This window comes from Bombina bombina, chromosome 3 (assembly GCF_027579735.1).
Source record: "Bombina bombina isolate aBomBom1 chromosome 3, aBomBom1.pri, whole genome shotgun sequence".
Taxonomy (NCBI): domain Eukaryota; kingdom Metazoa; phylum Chordata; class Amphibia; order Anura; family Bombinatoridae; genus Bombina; species Bombina bombina.
In genome coordinates this window covers 745,782,236-745,805,472 of record NC_069501.1, presented here as the reverse complement: position 1 = coordinate 745,805,472, position 23,237 = coordinate 745,782,236, and the positions used below count along the sequence as shown (strand labels likewise).

The window sequence follows — 23,237 nt, the reverse complement described above, 5'->3', positions numbered from 1 at the left end:
AGCCTTGGCCTCTTCCTCTAAGACCAGACCTTCTGTCTCAAGGCCCGTTCTTCCATCCAGATCTCTAAATTTGATGGCAGGGAAATTGGATGCTTAGTCCTTAGTTATAGAAGTTTCTCTGACTCCGTGATTAACACTATGATTCAGGCTCGTAAGTATGTTTCAAGGATAATATAACACAAGGTTTGGAAACCTATATTTCATGGTGTTCTTCACATGATTATTCCTGGCATTCCTTTCAGATTCTTAGGCTACTCTAGTTTCTTCAGGATGGTTTGGATAAAGGTTTGTCTGCCAATACCGTAAAAGGACAAATCACTGTTCTTTCTGTTTTATGTCACAGAAATATTGCTAATCTTCCTGATATTCACTGTTTTGTCCAGGCTTTAAAACTGTTATTCAATCTATTTCTCCTCCTCTGAGTCTTAATTTGGTATTGAAGATTTTGCAGGCTTCTCCTTTTGAGCCTATACATTCTTTAGACATTAAACTACTTTCTTGGAAAGTATTGTTCCTATTGACCATCTCTTCTGCTAGAAGAGTTTCTGAATTGTCTGCTCTCTCTTGCAAGTCTACTTATCTGATTTTCCATCAAGATAAAGCTGTTTTGCGGACTTCTTTTAAATTTCTGCATAAAGTTGTGAATTATAACAACATTAATAGGGAAATTGTTGTTCTTTATGTCCTAATCCTAAAAATTCTATTGAAAAATCTTTACACGCTTTGGATGTCATTAGAGCTTTGAAATACTATGTAGATGCTACTACGGATTTCAGACAGACTTCTAGTCTATTATTTTTTCTGGTTCTAGTATAGGTCAGAAAGCATCTGCTGTTACTTTAGCATCTTGGTTAAAACTTTTGATTCACAAAGCTTATCTGGAGGCGGGTCAGTCTCCGCCTCAGAAAATTACAGCTCATTCTACAAGATAAGTTGCTACCTCTTGGGCTTTCAAGAATGAAGCTTCAGTTGATCAAATTTGCAAAGCAGCCACTTGGTCTTCTTTGCATACCTTTAGTAAATTTTACCATTTTGATGTTTTGCTTCTTAGGAAGCAGCTTTTGGTAGAAAGGTTCTTTAGGCAGCTGTCTGTTTTAATCTAGTGCCTGTGATTTGTTTTTTGACGTTTTAAAGAAACTTAGTTATTTTTTTAAATTTAATTTCTCAGCGGAAATAGCTGTTTTTATTTTATCCCTCCCTTTATTTTTACTCGTGGACTTCCACATGTTGGGTATTATTTCCCATCAGTAACAAGCCACCTATATGAAAGAACACATAAGTTATGTAAGAACTTACCTGATAAATTAATTTATTTTATGGTGGTGAGAGTCCACGAGGCCCACCCATTTTTCTGTGGTTTAGATTGTTTTTGTATAAAGCACACTTTTTATCCTGCTTTTTCTTTTTTATGCTTTTTCTCATTTCACCTCACCTACTTGGCTATTCGTTAAACTGAGATATGAGTGAGGTGGGAGGTTTATTTATAGGCATTTGAGGTTTGGGAATCTTTGCCGCCTCCTGGTAGGAATGTGTATCCCTTCAGTAACAAGCTTGTGGACTCTCGCCACCATGAAATAAATTAATTTATCATGTAAGTTCTTACATAAGTTATGTTTTTTTATCGCTATCTCTCATATGTTTTGTGTTTTGTTTTTTTCTCCATACAGTAAAACTTCCAGAAATAATGGGGAAGATGTACTTTGCTGAAAAAAACTTGAAAGCTTTGCTCAAGCATTTTGAGCTTTTTCTAAGGTAAACAAATATATATATTTTTTATATTAAGTGTAATAATCTATCAATATTTTAATAGTTTAGATAGCTAACATTTCACCATTGGTGGCTACTGGCAAATATTGGGCGTTACAATAATATTTGTTGTGGTGTATTTAAAAGGTTAATAAAATATAACATTTGCTATCTAGTTCTGCTGTAAACAAAAAGTTGAGGTTATCATGAGTTTGTCAGTCTGCTACATCATTAATGCATACTGTACTGTTGTATTTGTATGCCAGTTGTATAGGTGCCAAGCTTTAACTGATTTGTTTATAAGCTTCCGTTATTTACATGACACGTGTGTGTGTGTGTGTGTATATATGTATATATATATATATGATGTGTACTGTGTTTGTGTGTGTGTATAATATATTTATTTCCTAAGACAATGGAGAGTCCACAAAGTCATTCCATTTACTAGTGGGATATTCAACTCCTGGCCAGCAGGAGGAGGCAAAGAGCACCCCAGCAAAGCTGTTAAAGGGACAGTATACACTCATTTTCATATAACTGCATGTAATAGACACTACTATAAAGAATAATATGCACAGATACTGAAATAAAAATCCAGTATAAAACTGTTTAAAAATTTACTTAGAAGCTGTCAGTTTGGCTCTGTTGAAAAGGTAGCTGGAAAGCCCACTGCAAGTGGCAAATACGAAACTTCCCCCTCCCCCTTCTTTTGCATATGAAAAGACCCTTTACACAAACAGGAGCAAGCTGGAGTAGGTAGTCGAGCGTATTCACATAAAACTTTGGGGCTTGGTTAGGAGTCTGAAAATCAGAGCAATGTTATTTAAAAATAAGCAAAACTATACAATAATTTAAAAAAAAAACTTTATGGGCTATATAAATAGATTATCTACAAAACATTTATGCAAAGAAATGAGTGTATAATGTCCCTTTAAGTGTAACTGCCTTACCCATAACCCCCAGTCATTCTCTTTGCCTCTGTCAATGGAGGTTGTGCTAAGTTGGTGTCTGAAGATTTGAATCCTTTTATGGGTACTTTTCCCTGCAAGCAAGGACTGGGGTCTAGCTGTGTCCATGTCAATCTCTTGAGTGAGAGAGTGCCTTCCACACCTAAGGATCAACATTTATCACAGGAGCAGCACTAAGGAGGTTAACCCTCTATTCAGATCCTTTAATTGGGACCCAATACTCTTTATTAATTAAGGAGTCATCTTATAGACATGGCACTTGGATTTTTTATTGTCATTACTTGTGGGACCGTTATTCCAGACTATGGATACAGATAAGGATCAATCTATCTCTATTGATAGATGTGTACTTGGATTTTTAATTTATGAGGGGCAGTTAATAGAAGAGTTTCACTTGGCCAGGGGAGTTTAGGGGTTAACAATCAAAGAGTTCTTTATTGGCTACCTTCCTTTTATTTGCGCTTCTTGTTCAGAGGCTTACATCTTTATTGGTAATTATTGGGCTACCGGATAATATTATTCCCACTTTCTGTCATACATTCAGATTAATGTTGGCTTGAAACTGCAAAATTTTGCGCTCTTTTAGAGCGGTGTAAATATGTCTTGCAGTTTATTTTCTGTGATCACGTGTGGACCGCACTTCCGCTTTTACGGAGCCGAGCGGTAATAGCATTAGTGCAGCCATCTTGGATTCTGCAGTGTCATTTCTGAATAGGCTCCTGTTAATCTACTCTCCGGATCCCCAGAGGAGGAAATCAAGAGAGTTTCTCTTACTAGGAGTATATTTTTCCTTGAGCCGGTAGGAGCCTCAGGCATCTGAGGCTGTTTGTTTAAGTTAACCTTATAATCGATCGTTTTTTAATATTATCTATCTTTTTGCACAAACGTCTGGTAGACCTACCAGATGTTCAAGCCTTTGTTTAGGCCCTGGTTAGAGTCAGGCCTGTGTTATAACCTGTTGCTCCCCCGTGAAACCTTAATTTAGTTCTCAGAGTTTTGCAGCAGGCTCCGTTTGAGCCCATGTATGTGGTTGATATAAAACTGTTATCATGGAAAGTTTTTTGTTTCTGGTTACCCCTACCTTATTTTCTCTTGTAAGATGTATCGAGCCCACGGATTCATCCTTGTGGGATATTCTCCTCCCCTACAGGAAGTGGCAAAGAGAGCACCCACAGCAGAGCTATCTATATAGCTCCCCCTTAGCTCCACCCCCCAGTCATTCTCTTTGCCTACTCTAAGTAACTAGGAAGTGCAGAGCGAGTGTGGTGCCAAAAATGTTTCTCAAGCAAAAGTTTGTTATTTTAAATGGTGCCGGTGTGTACTATTTACTCTCTGGCAGAAAAGAGATGAAGATTTCTGCAAGGAGGATTATGATCTTAGCACTTTGTAACTAAGATCCACTGCTGAAGAGTACAGGAAAACTTCAGTTGGGGGAACGGTTTGCATGCTAAGCTGCATATGAGGTATGTTCAGTCTATATATTTCTAGACAGACTGTGTTTATTCTAGAAAAGGCTGGCAATATCCCCATGAGGGAAGGGTAAGCTGTATTCAGACACTTGGATAGGAATTTCAGCTTGCTTGAAGCGCTCATTTGTTACTGGTGACACTGTTAGGAAAAAACGTTTTTGTTTGTTGTAAATTATGCAATTATAACGTTTTTTGAAGGGACTAAAGGGGTCATTGTGGCTTGTGTTAGGGTTTTTTAACCCACATGGTTAATTAAGAGACACTCAGTTGTTTTTCTAATAGGCCTCAAAACATTGAGTGAGGTGGGAGGGGCCTATTTTCGCACCTCAGTTGCGCAGTTTCTTTTCCTTAGAGACATCCAACTGCTTCTCTAGAGGTTCCTGCTGTGTTTGAGGGCTGTAAAGGAGGTTTTTCCCCCCACAAATCGCTCTGAAGGGCAGGTAGGCGCCACAGCAGAGCTGTGGCAAGGTGCTGGAGGTCTTTTTTAACGGTTTTGAAGTTTTTTCAATCCGGTTTGGCCATTAAGGGGTTAATTGTTTACTTGCATAGCTGTGCAAAGTTACTAAGGCTATAAGATACTACTGTAAAAATTTCGTTAAGTTTACTGCTTTTTTACACTGTTTTGCAGAACTTGTGCAGCTTTTTCTTCTGTTAAGTGTGATCAGTCCACGGGTCATCATTACTTCTGGGATATTACTCCTCCCCAACAGGAAGTGCAAGAGGATTCACCCAGCAGAGCTGCATATAGCTCCTCCCCTCTACGTCACTCCCAGTCATTCTCTTGCACCCAACGACTAGATAGGATGTGTGAGAGGACTATGGTGATTATACTTAGTTTTATATCTTCAATCAAAAGTTTGTTATTTTAAAATAGCACCGGAGTGTGTTATTACCTCTCTGGCAGAGTTTGAAGAAGAATCTACCAGAGTTTTGCTATGATTTTAGCCGGAGTAGTTAAGATCATATTGCTGTTCTCGGCCATCTGAGGAGTGAGGTAAACTTCAGATCAGGGGACAGCGGGCAGATGAATCTGCATAGAGGTATGTAGCAGTTTTTATTTTCTGACAATGGAATTGATGAGAAAATCCTGCCATACCGATATAATGTCATGTATGTATACTTTACACTTCAGTATTCTGGGGAATGGTACTTCACTAGAATTACACTGTAAGAAATACATAAAGCTGTTTAATAACTAGAGATTATGTTTAACGTTTTTGCTGGAATGTAAAATCGTTTTCATTTGCTGAGGTACTGTGTGAATAAATGTTTGGGCACCATTTTTCCACTTGGCAGTTGCTTAATCTGTTTTTCTGACAGTTTCTGTTCTCCCTCACTGCTGTGTGTGAGGGGGAGGGGCCGTTTTTTGGCGCTTTTTCTATGCATCAAATATTTCAGTCAGCAACTCATTGTATTCCCTGCATGATCCGGTTCATCTCTACAGAGCTCAGGGGTCTTCAAAACTTATTTTGAGGGAGGTAATTTCTCTCAGCAGAGCTGTGAGAATTATAGTTTGACTGAGATAAAAAACGTTTATTCTGTAATTTGTTTCCTGCTTTCAGAATTTGTTATCTTTGCTAATGGGATTAAACCTTTGCTAAAGTTGTGTTGTTTACAAGGATTGAGGCTATAACTGTTTCAATTTATTAATTTTCAACTGTCATAGATCTTCTGTGCTTCTTAAAGGCACAGTACATTTTAATATTATTCTAATTGAATTGTATTTCCAAGTTGCAAGTTTATTTGCTAGTGTGTTAAACATGTCTGATTCAGAGGATGATACCTGTGTCATTTGTTGCAATGCCAAAGTGGAGCCCAATAGAAATGTATGTACTAACTGTATTGATGCTACTTTAAATAAAAGTCAATCTGTACAAATTGAACAAATTTCACCAAACAACGAGGGGAGAGTTATGCCGACTAACTCGCCTCACGTGTCAGTACCTACATCTCCCGCTCAGAGGGAGGTGCGTGATATTGTAGCGCCGAGTACATCTGGGCGGCCATTACAAATCACATTACAGGATATGGCTACTGTTATGACTGAGGTTTTGGCTAAATTACCAGAACTAATAGGTAAGCGTGATCACTCTGGGGTGAGAACAGAGTGCGCTGATAATATTAGGGCCATGTCAGACACTGCGTCACAGGTGGCAGAACATGAGGACGGAGAACTTCATTCTGTGGGTGACGGTTCTGATCCAAACAGACTGGATTCAGATATTTCAAATTTTAAATTTAAACTGGAAAACCTCCGTGTATTACTAGGGGAGGTGTTAGCGGCTCTGAATGATTGTAACACAGTTGCAATACCAGAGAAAATGTGTAGGTTGGATAAATATTTTGCGGTACCGACGAGTACTGAGGTTTTTCCTATACCTAAGAGACTTACTGAAATTGTTACTAAGGAGTGGGATAGACCCGGTGTGCCGTTCTCACCCCCTCCGATATTTAGAAAAATGTTTCCAATAGACGCCACCACAAGGGACTTATGGCAAACGGTCCCTAAGGTGGAGGGAGCAGTTTCTACCTTAGCTAAGCGTACCACTATCCCGGTGGAGGATAGCTGTGCTTTTTCAGATCCAATGGATAAAAAGTTAGAGGGTTACCTTAAGAAAATGTTTGTTCAACAAGGTTTTATATTGCAACCCCTTGCATGCATTGCGCCGATCACGGCTGCAGCGGCATTCTGGATTGAGTCTCTGGAAGAGAACATTGGTTCAGCTACTCTGGACGACATTACGGACAGGCTTAGAGTCCTTAAACTAGCTAATTCATTCATTTCGGAGGCCGTAGTACATCTTACTAAACTTACGGCGAAGAATTCAGGATTCGCCATTCAGGCACGCAGGGCGCTGTGGCTAAAATCCTGGTCAGCTGATGTTACTTCTAAGTCTAAATTGCTTAATATACCTTTCAAAGGGCAGACCTTATTCGGGCCCGGGTTGAAAGAGATTATCGCTGACATTACAGGAGGTAAAGGCCATGCCCTGCCTCAGGACAAAGCCAAAGCCAAGACTAGACAGTCTAATTTTCGTTCCTTTCGTAATTTCAAAGCAGGAGCAGCATCAACTTCCTCTGCACCAAAACAGGAAGGAGCTGTTGCTCGCTACAAACAAGGCTGGAAACCTAACCAGTCCTGGAACAAGGACAAGCAGACTAGGAAACCTGCTGCTGCCCCTAAAACAGCATGAATTGAGGGCCCCCGATCCGGGATCGGATCTAGTGGGGGGCAGACTTTCTCTCTTCGCCCAGGCTTGGGCAAGAGATGTTCAGGATCCCTGGGCGCTAGAGATAATATCTCAGGGATACCTTCTGGACTTCAAATACTCTCCTCCAAGAGAGAGATTTCATCTGTCAAGATTGTCAACAATCCAGACAAAGAAAGAGGCGTTTCTACGCTGCGTACAAGAGCTCTTGTTAATGGGAGTAATCCATCCAGTTCCACGATCGGAACAGGGACAGGGGTTTTACTCAAATCTGTTTGTGGTTCCCAAAAAAGAGGGAACTTTCAGACCAATCCTGGACTTAAAGATCCTAAACAAATTCCTAAGAGTTCCATCGTTCAAGATGGAGACTATTCGGACAATTTTACCTATGATCCAAGAGGGTCAATACATGACCACTGTAGATTTAAAAGATGCTTACCTTCACATACCGATTCACAAAGATCATTATCGGTACCTAAGGTTTGCCTTCCTAGACAGGCATTACCAGTTTGTGGCTCTTCCATTCGGATTGGCTACAGCTCCAAGAATCTTCACAAAGGTTCTGGGTGCTCTTCTGGCAGTACTAAGACCGCGGGGAATCTCGGTAGCTCCATACCTAGACGACATTCTGATACAAGCTTCAAGCTTTCAAACTGCCAAGTCTCATACAGAGTTAGTGCTGGCATTTCTAAGGTCACATGGATGGAAGGTGAACGAAAAGAAAAGTTCACTCGTTCCACTCACAAGAGTTCCCTTCCTGGGGACTCTTATAGATTCTGTAGAAATGAAGATTTACCTGACAGAGGACAGGCTAACAAGACTTCAAAGTGCTTGCCGCACCCTTCATTCCATTCAACACCCGTCAGTGGCTCAATGCATGGAGGTAATCGGCTTAATGGTAGCGGCAATGGACATAGTACCCTTTGCACGCTTACACCTCAGACCACTGCAACTGTGCATGCTAAGTCAGTGGAATGGGGATTACTCAGACTTATCCCCTTCTCTGAATCTGGATCAAGAGACCAGAAATTCTCTTCTATGGTGGCTTTCTTGGCCACATCTGTCCAGGGGGATGCCATTCAGCAGACCAGACTGGACAATTGTAACAACAGACGCCAGCCTTCTAGGTTGGGGTGCCGTCTGGAATTCTCTGAAGGCTCAGGGACAATGGAGTCAGGAGGAGAGTCTCCTGCCAATAAACATTCTGGAATTGAGAGCAGTTCTCAATGCCCTCCTGGCTTGGCCCCAGTTGACAACTCGGGGGTTCATCAGGTTTCAGTCGGACAACATCACGACTGTAGCTTACATCAACCATCAGGGAGGGACAAGAAGCTCCCTAGCTATGATGGAAGTATCAAAGATAATTTGCTGGGCAGAGTCTCACTCTTGCCACCTGTCAGCAATCCACATCCCGGGAGTGGAGAACTGGGAGGCGGATTTCTTAAGTCGTCAGACTTTTCATCCGGGGGAGTGGGAACTTCATCCGGAGGTCTTTGCCCAAATACTTCGACGTTGGGGCAAACCAGAGATAGATCTCATGGCGTCTCGACAGAACGCCAAGCTTCCTCGTTACGGGTCCAGATCCAGGGATCCAGGAGCAGTCCTGATAGATGCTCTGACAGCACCTTGGGACTTCAGGATGGCTTACGTGTTTCCACCCTTCCCGTTGCTTCCTCGATTGATTGCCAGAATCAAACAAGAGAGAGCATCAGTGATTCTAATAGCACCTGCGTGGCCACGCAGGACTTGGTATGCAGACCTGGTGGACATGTCATCCTGTCCACCTTGGTCTCTACCTCTGAAACAGGACCTTCTGATACAGGGTCCCTTCAAACATCAAAATCTAACTTCTCTGAAGCTGACTGCTTGGAAATTGAACGCTTGATTTTATCAAGACGTGGATTTTCTGAGTCAGTTATTGATACCTTAATACAGGCTAGGAAACCTGTTACCAGAAAGATTTACCATAAGATATGGCGTAAATACCTATATTGGTGTGAATCCAAAGGTTACTCTTGGAGTAAGGTTAGGATTCCTAGGATATTGTCTTTTCTACAAGAAGGTTTAGAAAAGGGTTTATCTGCTAGTTCATTAAAGGGACAGATCTCAGCTCTGTCCATTCTGTTACACAAACGTCTGTCAGAAGTTCCTGACGTCCAGGCTTTTTGTCAGGCTTTGGCCAGAATTAAGCCTGTGTTTAAAACTGTTGCTCCACCATGGAGTTTAAACCTTGTTCTTAATGTTTTACAGGGCGTTCCGTTTGAACCCCTTCATTCCATTGATATAAAGTTGTTATCTTGGAAAGTTCTATTTTTAATGGCTATTTCCTCGGCTCGAAGAGTCTCTGAATTATCAGCCTTACATTGTGATTCTCCTTATTTGATTTTTCATTCGGATAAGGTAGTCCTGCGTACTAAACCTGGGTTCTTACCTAAGGTAGTTACTAACAGGAATATCAATCAAGAGATTGTTGTTCCTTCTTTATGCCCAAATCCTTCTTCAAAGAAGGAACGTCTACTGCACAACCTGGATGTAGTCCGTGCTCTAAAATTTTACTTACAGGCAACTAAGGAATTTCGACAAACGTCTTCTCTGTTTGTCATTTACTCTGGGCAGAGGAGAGGTCAAAAAGCTTCCGCTACCTCTCTTTCTTTTTGGCTTCGTAGCATAATTCGTTTAGCTTATGAGACTGCTGGACAGCAGCCTCCTGAAAGAATTACAGCTCATTCTACTAGAGCTGTGGCTTCCACTTGGGCCTTCAAGAATGAGGCCTCTGTTGAACAGATTTGCAAGGCTGCAACTTGGTCTTCGCTTCATACTTTTTCCAAATTTTACAAATTTGACACTTTTGCTTCATCGGAGGCTATTTTTGGGAGAAAGGTTCTTCAGGCAGTGGTTCCTTCTGTATAAAGAGCCTGCCTATCCCTCCCGTCATCCGTGTACTTTTGCTTTGGTATTGGTATCCCAGAAGTAATGATGACCCGTGGACTGATCACACTTAACAGAAGAAAACATAATTTATGCTTACCTGATAAATTCCTTTCTTCTGTAGTGTGATCAGTCCACGGCCCGCCCTGTTTTTAAGGCAGGTAAATATTTTTTAATTTATACTCCAGTCACCACTTCACCCTTGGCTTTTCCTTTCTCGTTGGTCCTTGGTCGAATGACTGGGAGTGACGTAGAGGGGAGGAGCTATATGCAGCTCTGCTGGGTGAATCCTCTTGCACTTCCTGTTGGGGAGGAGTAATATCCCAGAAGTAATGATGACCCGTGGACTGATCACACTACAGAAGAAAGGAATTTATCAGGTAAGCATAAATTATGTTTTTTCACTTAAAGGCACAGTACCGTTTTTATTTCTAAGTTTTATTTACTTTGATTTCAGTGTTTTCCAAGCTTGCTTGTTACATTACTAGCCTGTTTAACATGTCTGACACCAAGGAAAATCCTTGTTCAATATGTTTGGAAGCCATTGTGGAACCCCCTCTTAGAATGTGTCCCAATTGTACTGATATGTCTATAAATTATAAAGAACATATATTAGTATTTAAAAATAGGGCAATAGATGATTCTCAGTCAGGAGTAAATGAGGGTTCGCCATCTAGCTCTCCCCAAGTATCACAACCAGTAACGCCCGCACAAATGACGCCAAGTACCTCTAGTGCGTCACATTCATTTACTTTACAAGACATGGCCACAGTTATGAATACAACCCTCACTGAGGTTTTTATCCAAACTGCCTGGTTTACAAGGAAAGCGGGACAGCTCTGGGTTAAGGAAAAATGCTGAGCCGTCTCATGCTTTAGTAGCCGTATCTGATATACCCTCACAATGCTCTGAAGGGGCGAGGGATTTGTTATCTGAGGGAGAATTTTCTGATTCAGGAAAGACGCTTCCTCAGACAGATTCTGATATGACGGCCTTTAAATTTAAGCTTGAACACCTCCACTTATTGCTTAGGGAGGTATTAGCAACTCTAGATGATTGTGACCCTATAGTGGTCCCAGAGAAATTGTGTAAAATGGATAGATACTTAGAGGTTCCTGTTTACATGTTTTTTCCAGTCCTTAAGAGGATTGTGAATATTATTGCTAGGGAGTTGGATAGACCAGGTATTCCGTTCACTCCCCCTCCTGTTTTTAAGAAAATGTTTCCCATATCTGACACCATAAGGGACTCATGGCAGACAGTTCCTAAGGTGGAGGGAGCTATTTCTACTCTGTCTAAGCGTGCAACTATACCTATTGAGGACAGTTGTGCTTTCAAAGATCCTATGGATAAAAAATTAGAGGGTCTCCTGGAGAAAATTTTTGTTCATCAAGGTTTTTCTCTTCAACCTATTGCATGCATTGTTCCTGTAACTACTGCAGCTGCTTTCTGGTTTGAGGCTCTAGAAGAGGCTCTTCAAATGGAGACTCCATTAGAGGAAATTATGGACAGAATTAAGGCCCTTAAGTTGGCTAATTCTTTTATTACAGATGCCGCTTTTCAACTGGCTAAATTAGCGGCAAAGAATTCAGGTTTTGCCATTTTAGCACGCAGGGTGTTATGGCTTAAGTCCTGGTCTGCTGATGTGTCATCAAAATCTAAACTTTTGAACATCCCTTTCAAAGGAAAGACCCTATTCTGGCCTGAACTGAAAGAGATTATTTCAGACATTACTGGAGGGAAAGGTCATGCCCTCCCTCAGGATAGATCAAATAAGATGAGGACCAAACAAAATAATTTTCGTTCCTTTCGGAACTTTAAGAGTGGTCCCGCTTCAGCTTCCTCTGCTACAAAGCAAGAGGGGAATTTTGCTCAATCCAAGTCAGTCTGGAGATCTAACCAGGCTTGGAACAAGGGTAAACAGGCCAAGAAGCCTGCAGCTGCCTCTAAGACAGCATGAAGGGGTAGCCCCCGATCCGGGATCGGATCTAGAAGTGGGCAGACTCTCTCTCTTTGCTCAGGCTTGGGCAAGAGATGTTCAGGATCCCTGGGCTTTAGAAATTGTGTCCCAGGGATATCTTCTGGAATTCAAGGGCTCCCTTCCAAGGGGGAGATTACACATTTCTCGATTGTAAACCAGACAAAGAGAGAGGCGTTCTTACGCTGTGTAGAAGACCTACATACCATGGGAGTGATTCGCCCAGTCCCAAAAGAGGAACAGTGGCTAGGGTTTTATTCAAACCTGTTTGTAATTCCCAAGAAAGAGGGAACTTTCAGACCAATCTTGGATCTCAAAATTCTAAACCAGTTCCTCTAAGTTTCATCATTCAAGATGGAGACTATTCAGACTATTCTACCTCTGATCCAGGAGGGTCAATATATGACTACTGTGGACTTAAAGGATGCGTATCTACACATCCCTATTCACAGAGATCATCATCAATTCCTCAGATTCGCCTTTCTAAACAGGCATTACCAGTTTGTGGCCCTTCCCTTCGGGTTGGCCACGGCTCCCAGAATTTTCACAAAGGTGCTAGGGTCCCTTCTGGTGGTTCTACGACCACGGGGCATAGCAGTGGCGCCTTATCTAGACGACATCTTAATTCAGGCGTTGACTTTCCAGCTAGCCAGGTCTCACACGGACATCGTCTTGGCTTTTCTGAGATCTCACGGGTGGAAGGTGAACATAAAAAAGAGTTCTCTCTTCCCTCTTACAAGAGTTTCCTTCCTAGGGACTCTGATAGACTCGGTAGAAATGAAAATATTTCTGACGTAGGTCAGAAAGTTAAAACTCTTAACCACTTGCCGAGCTCTTCATTCCATTCCTCAGCCATCAGTGGCTCAGTGTATGGAGGTAATCGGTCTCATGGTAGCGGCAATGGACATAGTTCCTTTTGCCCGCCTACACCTCAGACCACTGCAGCTATGCATGCTCAAACAGTGGAATGGGGATTATGCAGATTTATCTCCTCAACTGCATCTGGACTAGGAGACCAGAGATTCTCTTCTCTGGTGGTTGTCTCAGGACCACCTGTCTTGTGTTTCCGCAGGCCAGAGTGGCTCATTGTAACGACAGATGCCAGCCTGCTAGGCTGGGGTGCAGTCTGGAATTCCCTGAAAGCACAGGGCTTATGGTCTCGGGGGGAAGCTCTCCTTCCGATAAACATTCTAGAACTGAGAGCGATATTCAATGCATTTCAGGTGTGGCCTCAGCTTGCTGCGGCCAAATTCATCAGGTTTCAGTCGGACAACATCACGACTGTAGCTTATATCAATCATCAAGGAGGAACAAAGAGTTCTCTAGCGATGATGGAGGTAACCAAAATAATCCCGTGGGCAGAGGATCACTCTTGCCATCTCTCAGCGATCCACATCCCAGGAGTAGAGAACTGGGAGGCGGATTTTCTAAGTCATCAGACTTTTCATCTGGGGGAGTGGGGACTCCATCCGGAGGTATCTGCCCAGCTGTTTTAGCTATGGGACACACCAGAATTGGATCTGATGGCGTCTCGTCAGAATGCCAAACTTCCTCGCTACGGGTCCAGGTCACGGGATCCCAAGGCGGTACTGATAGATGCTCTAGCAGTGACTTGGTCCTTCAATCTGGTCTATGTATTTCCACCGTTTCCTCTCCTTCCACGTCTGGTTGCCAGAATCAAGCAGGAGAGCGCTTCGGTAATTCTGATAGCACCTGAGTGGCCACGCAGGACTTGGTATGCAGACCTAGTGGACATGTCCTCGGTTCCACCGTGGACTCTGCCAATGAGACGGGACCTTCTAATCCAAGGTCCGTTCACGCATTCCAAATCTAATTTCTCTGCGTCTGACTGCTTGGAGATTGAACACCTGATTCTATCAAAGCGTGGTTTCTCTGAGTCGGTCATTGATACCCTGATTCAGGCTAGAAAGCCTGTTACCAGGAAGATCTATCATAAGATTTGGCGCAAATATCTTTATTGGTGTGAATCCAAAGGTTACTTGTGGAGATGTTCCAGTCGTTCAAGCATTTAGTCAGGATTTGGTCAGAATCAAGCCTGTATTTAAACCTGTTGCTCCGCCATGGAGCCTAAACTTAGTTCTTAAAGTTCTTCAAGGGGTTCCCTTGAACCTATGCATTCAATAGATATTAAGCTTCTATCTTGGAAAGTTTTGTTTTTAGTAGCTATCTCTTCGGCTCGAAGAGTTTCTGAGCTATGTGCTTTACAATGTGATTCACCTTACCTTGTTTTCCATGCAGATAAGGTGGTTTTACGTACCAAACCTGGGTTTCTTCCTAATGTTGTTTCTAATAAGAATATCAATCAAGAGGTTTTGGTTCCTTCTTTGTGTCCTAATCCTTCATCTAAGAAGGAACGTCTGTTACACAATCTTGATGTGGTTCGTGCTTTAAAGTTCTACTTACAAGCAACTAAAGATTTCCGTTAAACATCTTCTTTGTTTGTTGTTTATTCTGGTAAACTGAGAGGTCAAAGGGCTACTGCTACCTCACTTTCCTTTTGGCTGAAAAGCATCATTCGTTTGGCTTATGAGACTGCTGGCCAGCAGCCTCCTGAAAGAATTACTGCTCATTCTACTAGATCTGTGGCTTCCACATGGGCTTTTAAAAATGAGGCTTCTGTTGAACAGATTTGTAAGGCGGCGACTTGGTCTTTGCTTCATACTTTTTCAAAATTTTACAAATTCAATACTTTTGCTTCTTCGGAGGCTATTTTTGGGAGAAAGGTTCTACAAGCAGTGGTGCCTTCCATTTAAGGTCCCTGTCTTGTCCCTGCCTTCATCCGTGTCCTAAAGCTTTGGTATTGGTATCCCACAAGTAAGGATGAATCCGTGGGCTCGATATATCTTACAAGAGAAAACATAATTTATGCTTACCTGATAAATTTATTTCTCTTGTGATGTATTGAGTCCACGGCCCGCCCTGTTTTTTAAGACAGGCATATATATTTTTATTTTAAAACTTTCAGTCACCACCGCACCCTATAGTTTCTCCTTTTTCTTCCTAGCCTTCGGTCGAATGACTGGGGGGTGGAGCTAAAGGGAGAGCTATATAGACAGCTCTGCTGTGGGTGCTCTCTTTGCCACTTCCTGTAGGGGAGGAGAATATCCCACAAGTAAGGATGAATCCGTGGACTCGATACATCACAAGAGAAATAAATTTATCAGGTAAGCATAAATTATGTTTTTCATGCTGATAAGGTGGTCCTTCGTACTAAATTGGGGTTCCTCCCCAAGGTGATATTGGATCGAAACTTTAATTGGAAAAATTGTTGTTCCTTCTTTGTCCTAATCCTTCTTCTCATAAGGAACATCTTTTGCCTAACTTAGATGTGCATGCTCTAACATTTTACCTTCAAGCTACTAAAGATTTTAGGCAATCTTCTGCCCTATTTGTTGTTTTCTCTGGAAAACGTAAGGGTCAGAAGGTCACTTCTACTGCTCTGTCTCTATGGTTGAGGAGTTTGATTAGTTTGGCTTATGAGACTGCTGGACAGCAGCCTCCTGAGAGAATTACAGCTCATTCCACTAGGGCTGTCTCCTCTTTTTGGACTTTTAAAAATGAAGCTTCTGTGGATCAGATTTGCAAGGCGGCATCATGGTCCTCTCTGCATACTTTTCCCAAATTCTAGAGATTTGATACTTTTGCCTCGGCTAAGGCTTCTTTTGGGAGAAAGGTTCTTCAAGTGGTGGGGCCTTCTGTTTAAGTCCTCCTGTCTTTTTCTCCCTCCCTGTTCATTATGTCTCCTCTAGCTTGGGTATTGGTTCCCACTAGTAATTGGAATGACGTTGTGGACTCTCCATGTCTTAGGAAAGAAAACAAAATTGATGCTTACCTGATAAATTTATTTATTTCCGGCACATTGGGCCACTACATTTTTATTTATGGAGAGTCCACGTCCCCACCTTTTTTTATTTTTTATTTGACAGTTTTTTTGAGTACACATCAGGCACCTTTTTACCCTTGTGTTTTCTTCCTTTCCATTTCCTTCGGCTGAATGACTGACTGGGAGTTATGGATAAGGCAGTTACACTTAACAGCTTTGCTGGGGTGCTCTTTGCCTCCTCCTGCTGGCCAGGAGTTGAATATCCCACTAGTAATTGGAATGACGTTGTGGACTATCCATGTCCGGAAATAAATAAATTTATCAGGTAAGCATAAATTTAGTTTTATTTATATATACTGTGTGTGTGTGTATATATGAATATGTGTGAAATCTCTCCCAAACCATAATTTTTTAAGAGTCACACTACACAAACCTGAAATGCATGAGACGGCACATTGGGCCACTACATTTTTATTTATTATATATTGTATTGCTGCAGTAAGAAATTTGTTACCCCTTTAAGGATTAGAACACTTTTTTTCAATGTAAATGTTTACATAGTATATGTAAATGGAAATTAACTTAGTATTTTTTTTAAAACGAATCCTCTGTGAAGTTTTTAAACAATATTTGATTAAGTATGACGTTTAGAATTGCCAGCCCCCTAGGACAGGTGATCTGGCTAAGTATTTTAAACGCCTATATAATTTTAACAAATTACCATTTATACACACCCACAAATGCTATATGTATATATCGTAATAGTTATAAAAGTTTAGAAAATTGTATTAGTATACTAATTGTTAAAATAGGCTGTAATGCCTAATTCATTTATTTTTAAGGCCTAATTTAAATAATTGCAACAATATAAAAGTTCTCGTTTCTCTAGGGTTGATTCTCTGATGCTGCATATGTATAATTTATTATATTATTATTAATTATTTTAATAACACAATTTTTATAATTCATATTTCAGAACTGTTCTAGTTTGTCCATTGGTTGATTAAAATAAATGCAACACTATTAAAGTGCTTGTTTAGATAGGGGTGATTCCTTTAATCAGGGCCGCCATCAGGGGGTGACAGGGGTGACTCCTGGCGGGGGCCCCATGAGGCAAGAACAACTAAAATAAAATTATTCTTTTTTTAAATTTTGGCAGCCTCCAGTGGAGTAAAGTATTAGCATTTGAGAGGTTTTTTTTGAGTGTGCACTAAATCACTATGCACAGTGTGAGACAGACTTGGCACTTTGTTTGTACAGTGTGTGCCTGAGTCAGACGGCAGATCACTTTCATTTGCAGAGGAGGTAGGACTGATTTAGTAAATGTTTTTTATTTCTTTGTGCAATTTCGGATTGTAACTTCAGTGTGGTAGTAGTTGTATGGTGGGGCCAGGGGCCTATAAAAACACATTTTTTTTAGCAGCAGTGTATTTATGATTATTTGACAATGCTGTTGAAATTTTATATTTAAAGCCATGCAGAAATGTTTCCTCCTCAATACACAAATGGTAGGTGCCCTTTTGGCAGATATGCGTTTTTAATTAGTATATATATATATATATATATATATATATATATATATATATATATTACATTCCAGTTTACTGCCCCTTTATGCAAGGACTTTCCAGATGCAAGGAGGCATTTTATGTAAGATTTTTACATCTGCATAAAATGTTATACTCTCAGACTAAGATTGCTCAGTGTTGGAATGAGACAGGTTAACTTAAAACTGTTCAGTTTACACTACAGCTGACTTAATTTTGAAATACATACAAACAAGCCTAAATCCTGCATTTAACCAGATCTAATGGTATGAGTACCACAGATTATGCTTCCACCAAGACCATATAGAGTACAGCATTTTCAAAATCCATAAGTACAGCTGACAGATGGGAACATTTGTACACTATATTTGAAGTGGTGCTCTTGGTTGGGGAAAATGGGAGGAAAAAAAACAAACTTATGTCAACCTTCTAAAAGTACTTCATCTAGCCATCTACCCAGATCATTAATGTACAATTTTGAATTCACAGAATTATTTTTGTTTGCACATTTACAAATATGATTCTTTAAAAAGTAATCTCTTAATTTCTGCAATTTGTTTTATCATGCATGCCACACACTGTTGATTTAGGGGATGCAATGTACAGAAATGTTACCTCCTGTGAGTGTTTCTGTGAGTGTCTGTGTGTTAATGTCTTTGTGCTTTTGTTTGTCTCTGAGTATGCATGTATTTTATTTCTGTGGGGTCTCTCTGTGAGGGTGGGTATGTATGTCTTTGTGCATTTTCTGTGGATGTCTGTGTGTATGTCTTTGTGCTTTTTCTATGGGTGTTTATGTGAGGGTGTGTGTATGTATGTCTGTGTATTTTCTATGGATGCCTCTGTGAGGGTGGGTGTGTATGTTTTATGTGTTTTCTGTGGTTGTCTCTGTGAGGGTGGGTGTGTGTATGTCTGTCTGTGTTTTCTGTGGATGTCTCTGAGGGTGTGTGTTTTCTGTGGGTGTCTCTGTGAGGGTGTGTGTATGTCTGCATTTTTTGTGGGTGTCTCTGTGAGAATGTGTGTATCTTTGTGTGTTTTCTGTGGATGTCTCAGTGAAGGTGTGTGTATTTGTCTTTCTGTGTTTTATGTGGTTGTCTCTGTGTGTGTGTGTGTGTGTGTGACCTTACTACTGATTGTTCACATCTTTGAGACTAATGAGACCTTTCCGGAAGTCACCAATCCACCATTTAACCTTTAAATTATTGTTTAGGCAGTTCAGGGCCCTTCCTTTCAGCCATGGCATGCTGTTGTCATCATTTAGTTGGCATTTTCCTTGACAAAAAGATAATCAGAACTCCATATTTTGTTCTGTAAACCTCCTTTTTTGACAGAACTGTAGTCTACCTCATTACTTGTCAGGTCAATGTAAACAAGTGCTGAGTGTCTGTTTGGGTGTCTGTGTCTGAGTGTGTTTCTTTGCGTATCTGCTAGTGTCTATATGTGAATCCTTATGTGTGAGTGTATGTTTCAGTGTATTAGTGTGTCTGTGTTTCTGTGTTTGTGTGTTACTACCTTTACAACATTTCCAAGTTTGACTACACTTAAGAATAAAGTGCACATACGTTTTAGTCACTTGGTCAAAAATTGCACATGTCAAAGGGGGGGGGCCCTGATCAATGGTTAAGTCGGGCCCCAAATTTTCTAGTGGCAGCCCTGACTTTAATAATAATAATGTGCACCAGATTTAAAGTATTAACAATGCCTTATTTTAAATGCTCGTATTTCTAAGGGAAATATATTTTATACGTTTATAATTACGGTCACAATGATGCCTCTCTCAACTTGGGAATGACTGCGGTCACATGACTGCTAGAGTGAAGATGTTGGTGATGAAACTCAATGTTACAATGTGCATGCGTTAGAATTTTCAACATCAGAGCGCATGCAGGGGCTTCACACAAGTACCAGGAACTGCAGAGAAGGTAGAGCATAGGTTGCCCACCATGATTGGCTAATTCAAGTTAGCCTCACTGGGTTTGGAAAGCTACAGTTTTTTTTTAGCCGTAATAGCAGGCGATCGGAACAAATAGTGCAGCGCAAGGTATTTGAATACTATATTGAATGTATTATTACTATTGATTAATGTATAGACCTTTCTGACCTTATTATTCCTTTAATGTACGTTGTCAATCATTAAGGGTTTTCTTGTTTATAATAGCGGGACCGCTCTATTTTACCATTTACTTTCTAAACCCTTTGCAAACTCATATACTATTAATTAAAATCCCAAATATTAAAACAGTTTTTCGGATTATTGAATGCAACGTAAAAATGATTCTGGTGTTTAGCATGTATATATTGCCCAGTGTAGGTCAGAGTACAGCAGCTTTTTCACTTTATTAAAGACAGGGGTATTTTGAAACCTTGCAGCTACAATGGTGCTTCTACACTTAGTAAAAGCCAAGTTAATTATGTAGATACCATGAGTTTGCGAATTGCATTTAAAAGTTTGTCTGAAGTTTTGTACCTAAAAAAACGTGTTCTAACTATCTAGTGCAAATATTTAAACTTCAATTGTTTGTAGAAATGTTTGATGATCACATCCTTGTAGTATTGCTAAAGTAAGTTTATAGTGCATGCTCTAGTTCATTGGAGCATGTACTTTTTGCATTACTCGCCCTGGAATTTATCAACGTACAGGGGTTTAAAACATAATTTAGGAGCAACAAAACTGCTGGTCCCAATCACCCAACTGATGAGGCAATCAGTCAGACACATAACAGAGTTAGTCACTGGCCGTGTTCAGCTTGGGAGCTGCAGTGCTTGTGGCTCGAGTGGCACTTTACTTATAGGAAAACAATATACAGAGGTGCAAGATGGAAAAAAACGCACAATATTCTGTACAAATGAACTAAGAACTGATACTCTCCTTTAGGTCAGACCGCAGCCTTCTTGCAGTCTCTCCCTTGTGACTGTGTATAGATAGATAGTAGTAGTAGATGGCGCTGGTCTATTGAATGATTTTCTCTAGTAAGTGAAGAGAAAAAAAGGCTTGATGCATATAATGAAGCCAATTAAAATACCCATATTAATTGGCTTCAATATATGCATCAAGCCTTTTTTTCTCTTCACTTACTAGAGAAAATCATTTAATAGACTGGCACTTTACTTATGTATTTAACCCCTTTGCAGAGGTTAAATGCAAAGCGTTCCACAAGAATTTGTGTAAAACTTACATGCCTGAACTTGCTTATAGCATGTATGTTTTGCACTGCCTTGCTCATTTTAATGTGTACAATTATTTGTAATATACAGGTAGCCCTCAGTTTACGCCGGGGTTAGGTTCCAGAAGGAATGGTTGTAAATCGAAACCGTTGTAAATTGAAACCCAGTTTATAAAGTAAGTCAATGGGAAGTGAGGGAGATAGGTTCCAGGCCCCTCTCAAAATTGGCATAAGTAACACCTAATACATTATTTTTAAAGCTTTAAAATGAAGACTTTAAATGCTAAACAGCATTATAAACCTAATAAAATAATCACACAACACAGAATATATAATTAAACTAAGTTAAATGAACAAAAACATTTGCTAAACAGCATTATAAACCTAATAAAATAATCACACAACACAGACTTCACTTGCAACACAAGCGGACAGCTCCACCTACTGGCTATTTTAATAAATTCACTGCTTCTCAATGCTTTTCAATAGCAGTCACATGACTGGAAAAAAAGGTTGTTATTCTGAAACGGTGTAAATTGAACCGTTGTAAAACGAGGGCCACCTGTATTTGCATTAAATTGTTGTGTATACTGATCAATATCAAATTGTCTTCACAGTTGCTTACATGTTTATTTTACAGGTTCCTTTCTGAATATCATGATGACTTCTTTCCAGAGTCTGCATATGTTGCTGCCTGTGAAGCTTATTACAGCACCAAAAATCCTCGTGCAATTTACTGAATTTCACTCATTACTTGACAACTCAAAATTGTGAACTTGAGTGCAGAAAGATTTCGGGAAGATACGACTATCAAAATGAATGTCCTTTTTTTGTTGTTGACTGATTAGTGTAGTGTTATATCTAAATATTTATTAATTACAGCATGAAGAAAATATAATGGCTTAGGCGACAGTCAAGACCTCAAGACTCAAAGTTTTTGTTTTTTCCACTTTTATCATCTTGAAATCTCCTGTCTTATTAAATGTTAACAAATTATCTGCAGTTTTTCTGCACAATTTTAGTGTTTTTGTATGTCTAGAGTTGCTAATTTAAAGTAAATATAAGTAAGCAACTCAGTATATAGTTCTCTTGTTTTAAAGTAAAGCTAAAATGTCTGTCCTTAAAGGGACAGTATACTATAACATTTGTTTTTCCCTTAATGTGTTTCCAATTACTTTTTTTTACCGGCTGCAGAGTATAAAATGTATGAGATTTGCCTTTTTAAGACCTATTTGTGTATATGAATTAGCTGATTTTGTGTTTTGAAGCCACAACCTAAAAAAAAGGGTTGAGCTTTGTAGGTATAATCAAATCTCATTAATTTATCACATTGTGTACTTATTCAAGCTTCTTTCTCTTATCTACCATAAACCAATCACCAATACTTGGAGAGAACAATGGAAAATTAACATTTTATTACCTTATCTCTTCGATAACCCACTGGGAGTGTAAATTTCTTCAACTGGCTGTGTTAACACAGCTTGGCCTCAAGGCCAAAAACTTTCAGGATGGGTTGGAATACCACAGGCTAAATAAACTAATTCAAATGCCAATATAAGGTTGATGGAAATACTTGTAAATAATTTAATACAATTCAGCAGGTAAAGTGGATCATTGGGAACAAATTAAAGGGGAGAAATTTTTTGATTAAACTGTCCCTTTAATGATAACTATTCAATTCCTAGTCTGCATGTCTGATATTTGGCAATGTTACATGGTGCATTATAATTATTAGGATGTAAAGTATATGATATCAGTTCAAGGAATTAACTGAATTCAAGAGTTTTTTATGCAAGATGTTCTGTTGCATTGCAGTCAGTATGTGATATAAAAAAGTAAATGATTGTTTTCCCAATTTTTATGGGAATATATATATCTGGCTTTTGTGTCATTTTTGTTTGTTTCTTATAGTTATCAGAAAAAGTTGAAACTTGTCATAAATTATTGGTGAATATTTTATTAATGATCAACAGAATTATGTTACACCAAAAATGTATTAATCTTAGTTTGTGAGAAGACTCCATTGTAAGGCCCCAATTTATGACTCTGTTAAATCAGTTTCGGGGCTGTTGACCCTGCAACAGAAAGTCCTATGACTAATGCTTCTTAACTTGTCCACTACCTTAGGGGTTGCAGACATCTGACAACCTGGGCTCATTCATCCAGGACAGCTGACAAGCCCTGCTCACACACAATTGGTTGTACTAGAAATTGCTTGTGCAGTCTTAAATTCAGGCAGCTGATGCTGCTCTGGAGGCCCTGAAGGCATGCGGATGTGCTCTTTCTGAGAAACTTGTTCTCATGCAGAATGATTGATGGAGGCCTAAGTCTAAAATGGCCCTTTCTTTCCCATTGGCATGGAGAGTCCACAAATCCATTCTAATTAC

The 23,237-nt window shown here is 40.0% G+C and overlaps 1 protein-coding gene across 2 annotated transcripts in view; it reads left to right on the top strand.

The window, feature by feature from the left end:
- The window catches only part of MSL3 (MSL complex subunit 3), a 199,092-nt gene extending 176,369 nt beyond the window's left edge, over positions 1–22,723 (top strand). For both annotated transcript variants that reach the window (XM_053707590.1, XM_053707591.1), the window contains 2 exons: positions 1,668–1,752; positions 21,491–22,723. In XM_053707590.1, the coding sequence (XP_053563565.1) occupies positions 1,668–1,752; positions 21,491–21,590 (185 nt within the window). In that variant the 3' untranslated portion in view covers positions 21,591–22,723. The remainder of the gene's footprint in view (positions 1–1,667; positions 1,753–21,490) is intronic.
- The last annotated feature ends 514 nt before the right edge of the window (positions 22,724–23,237 follow it).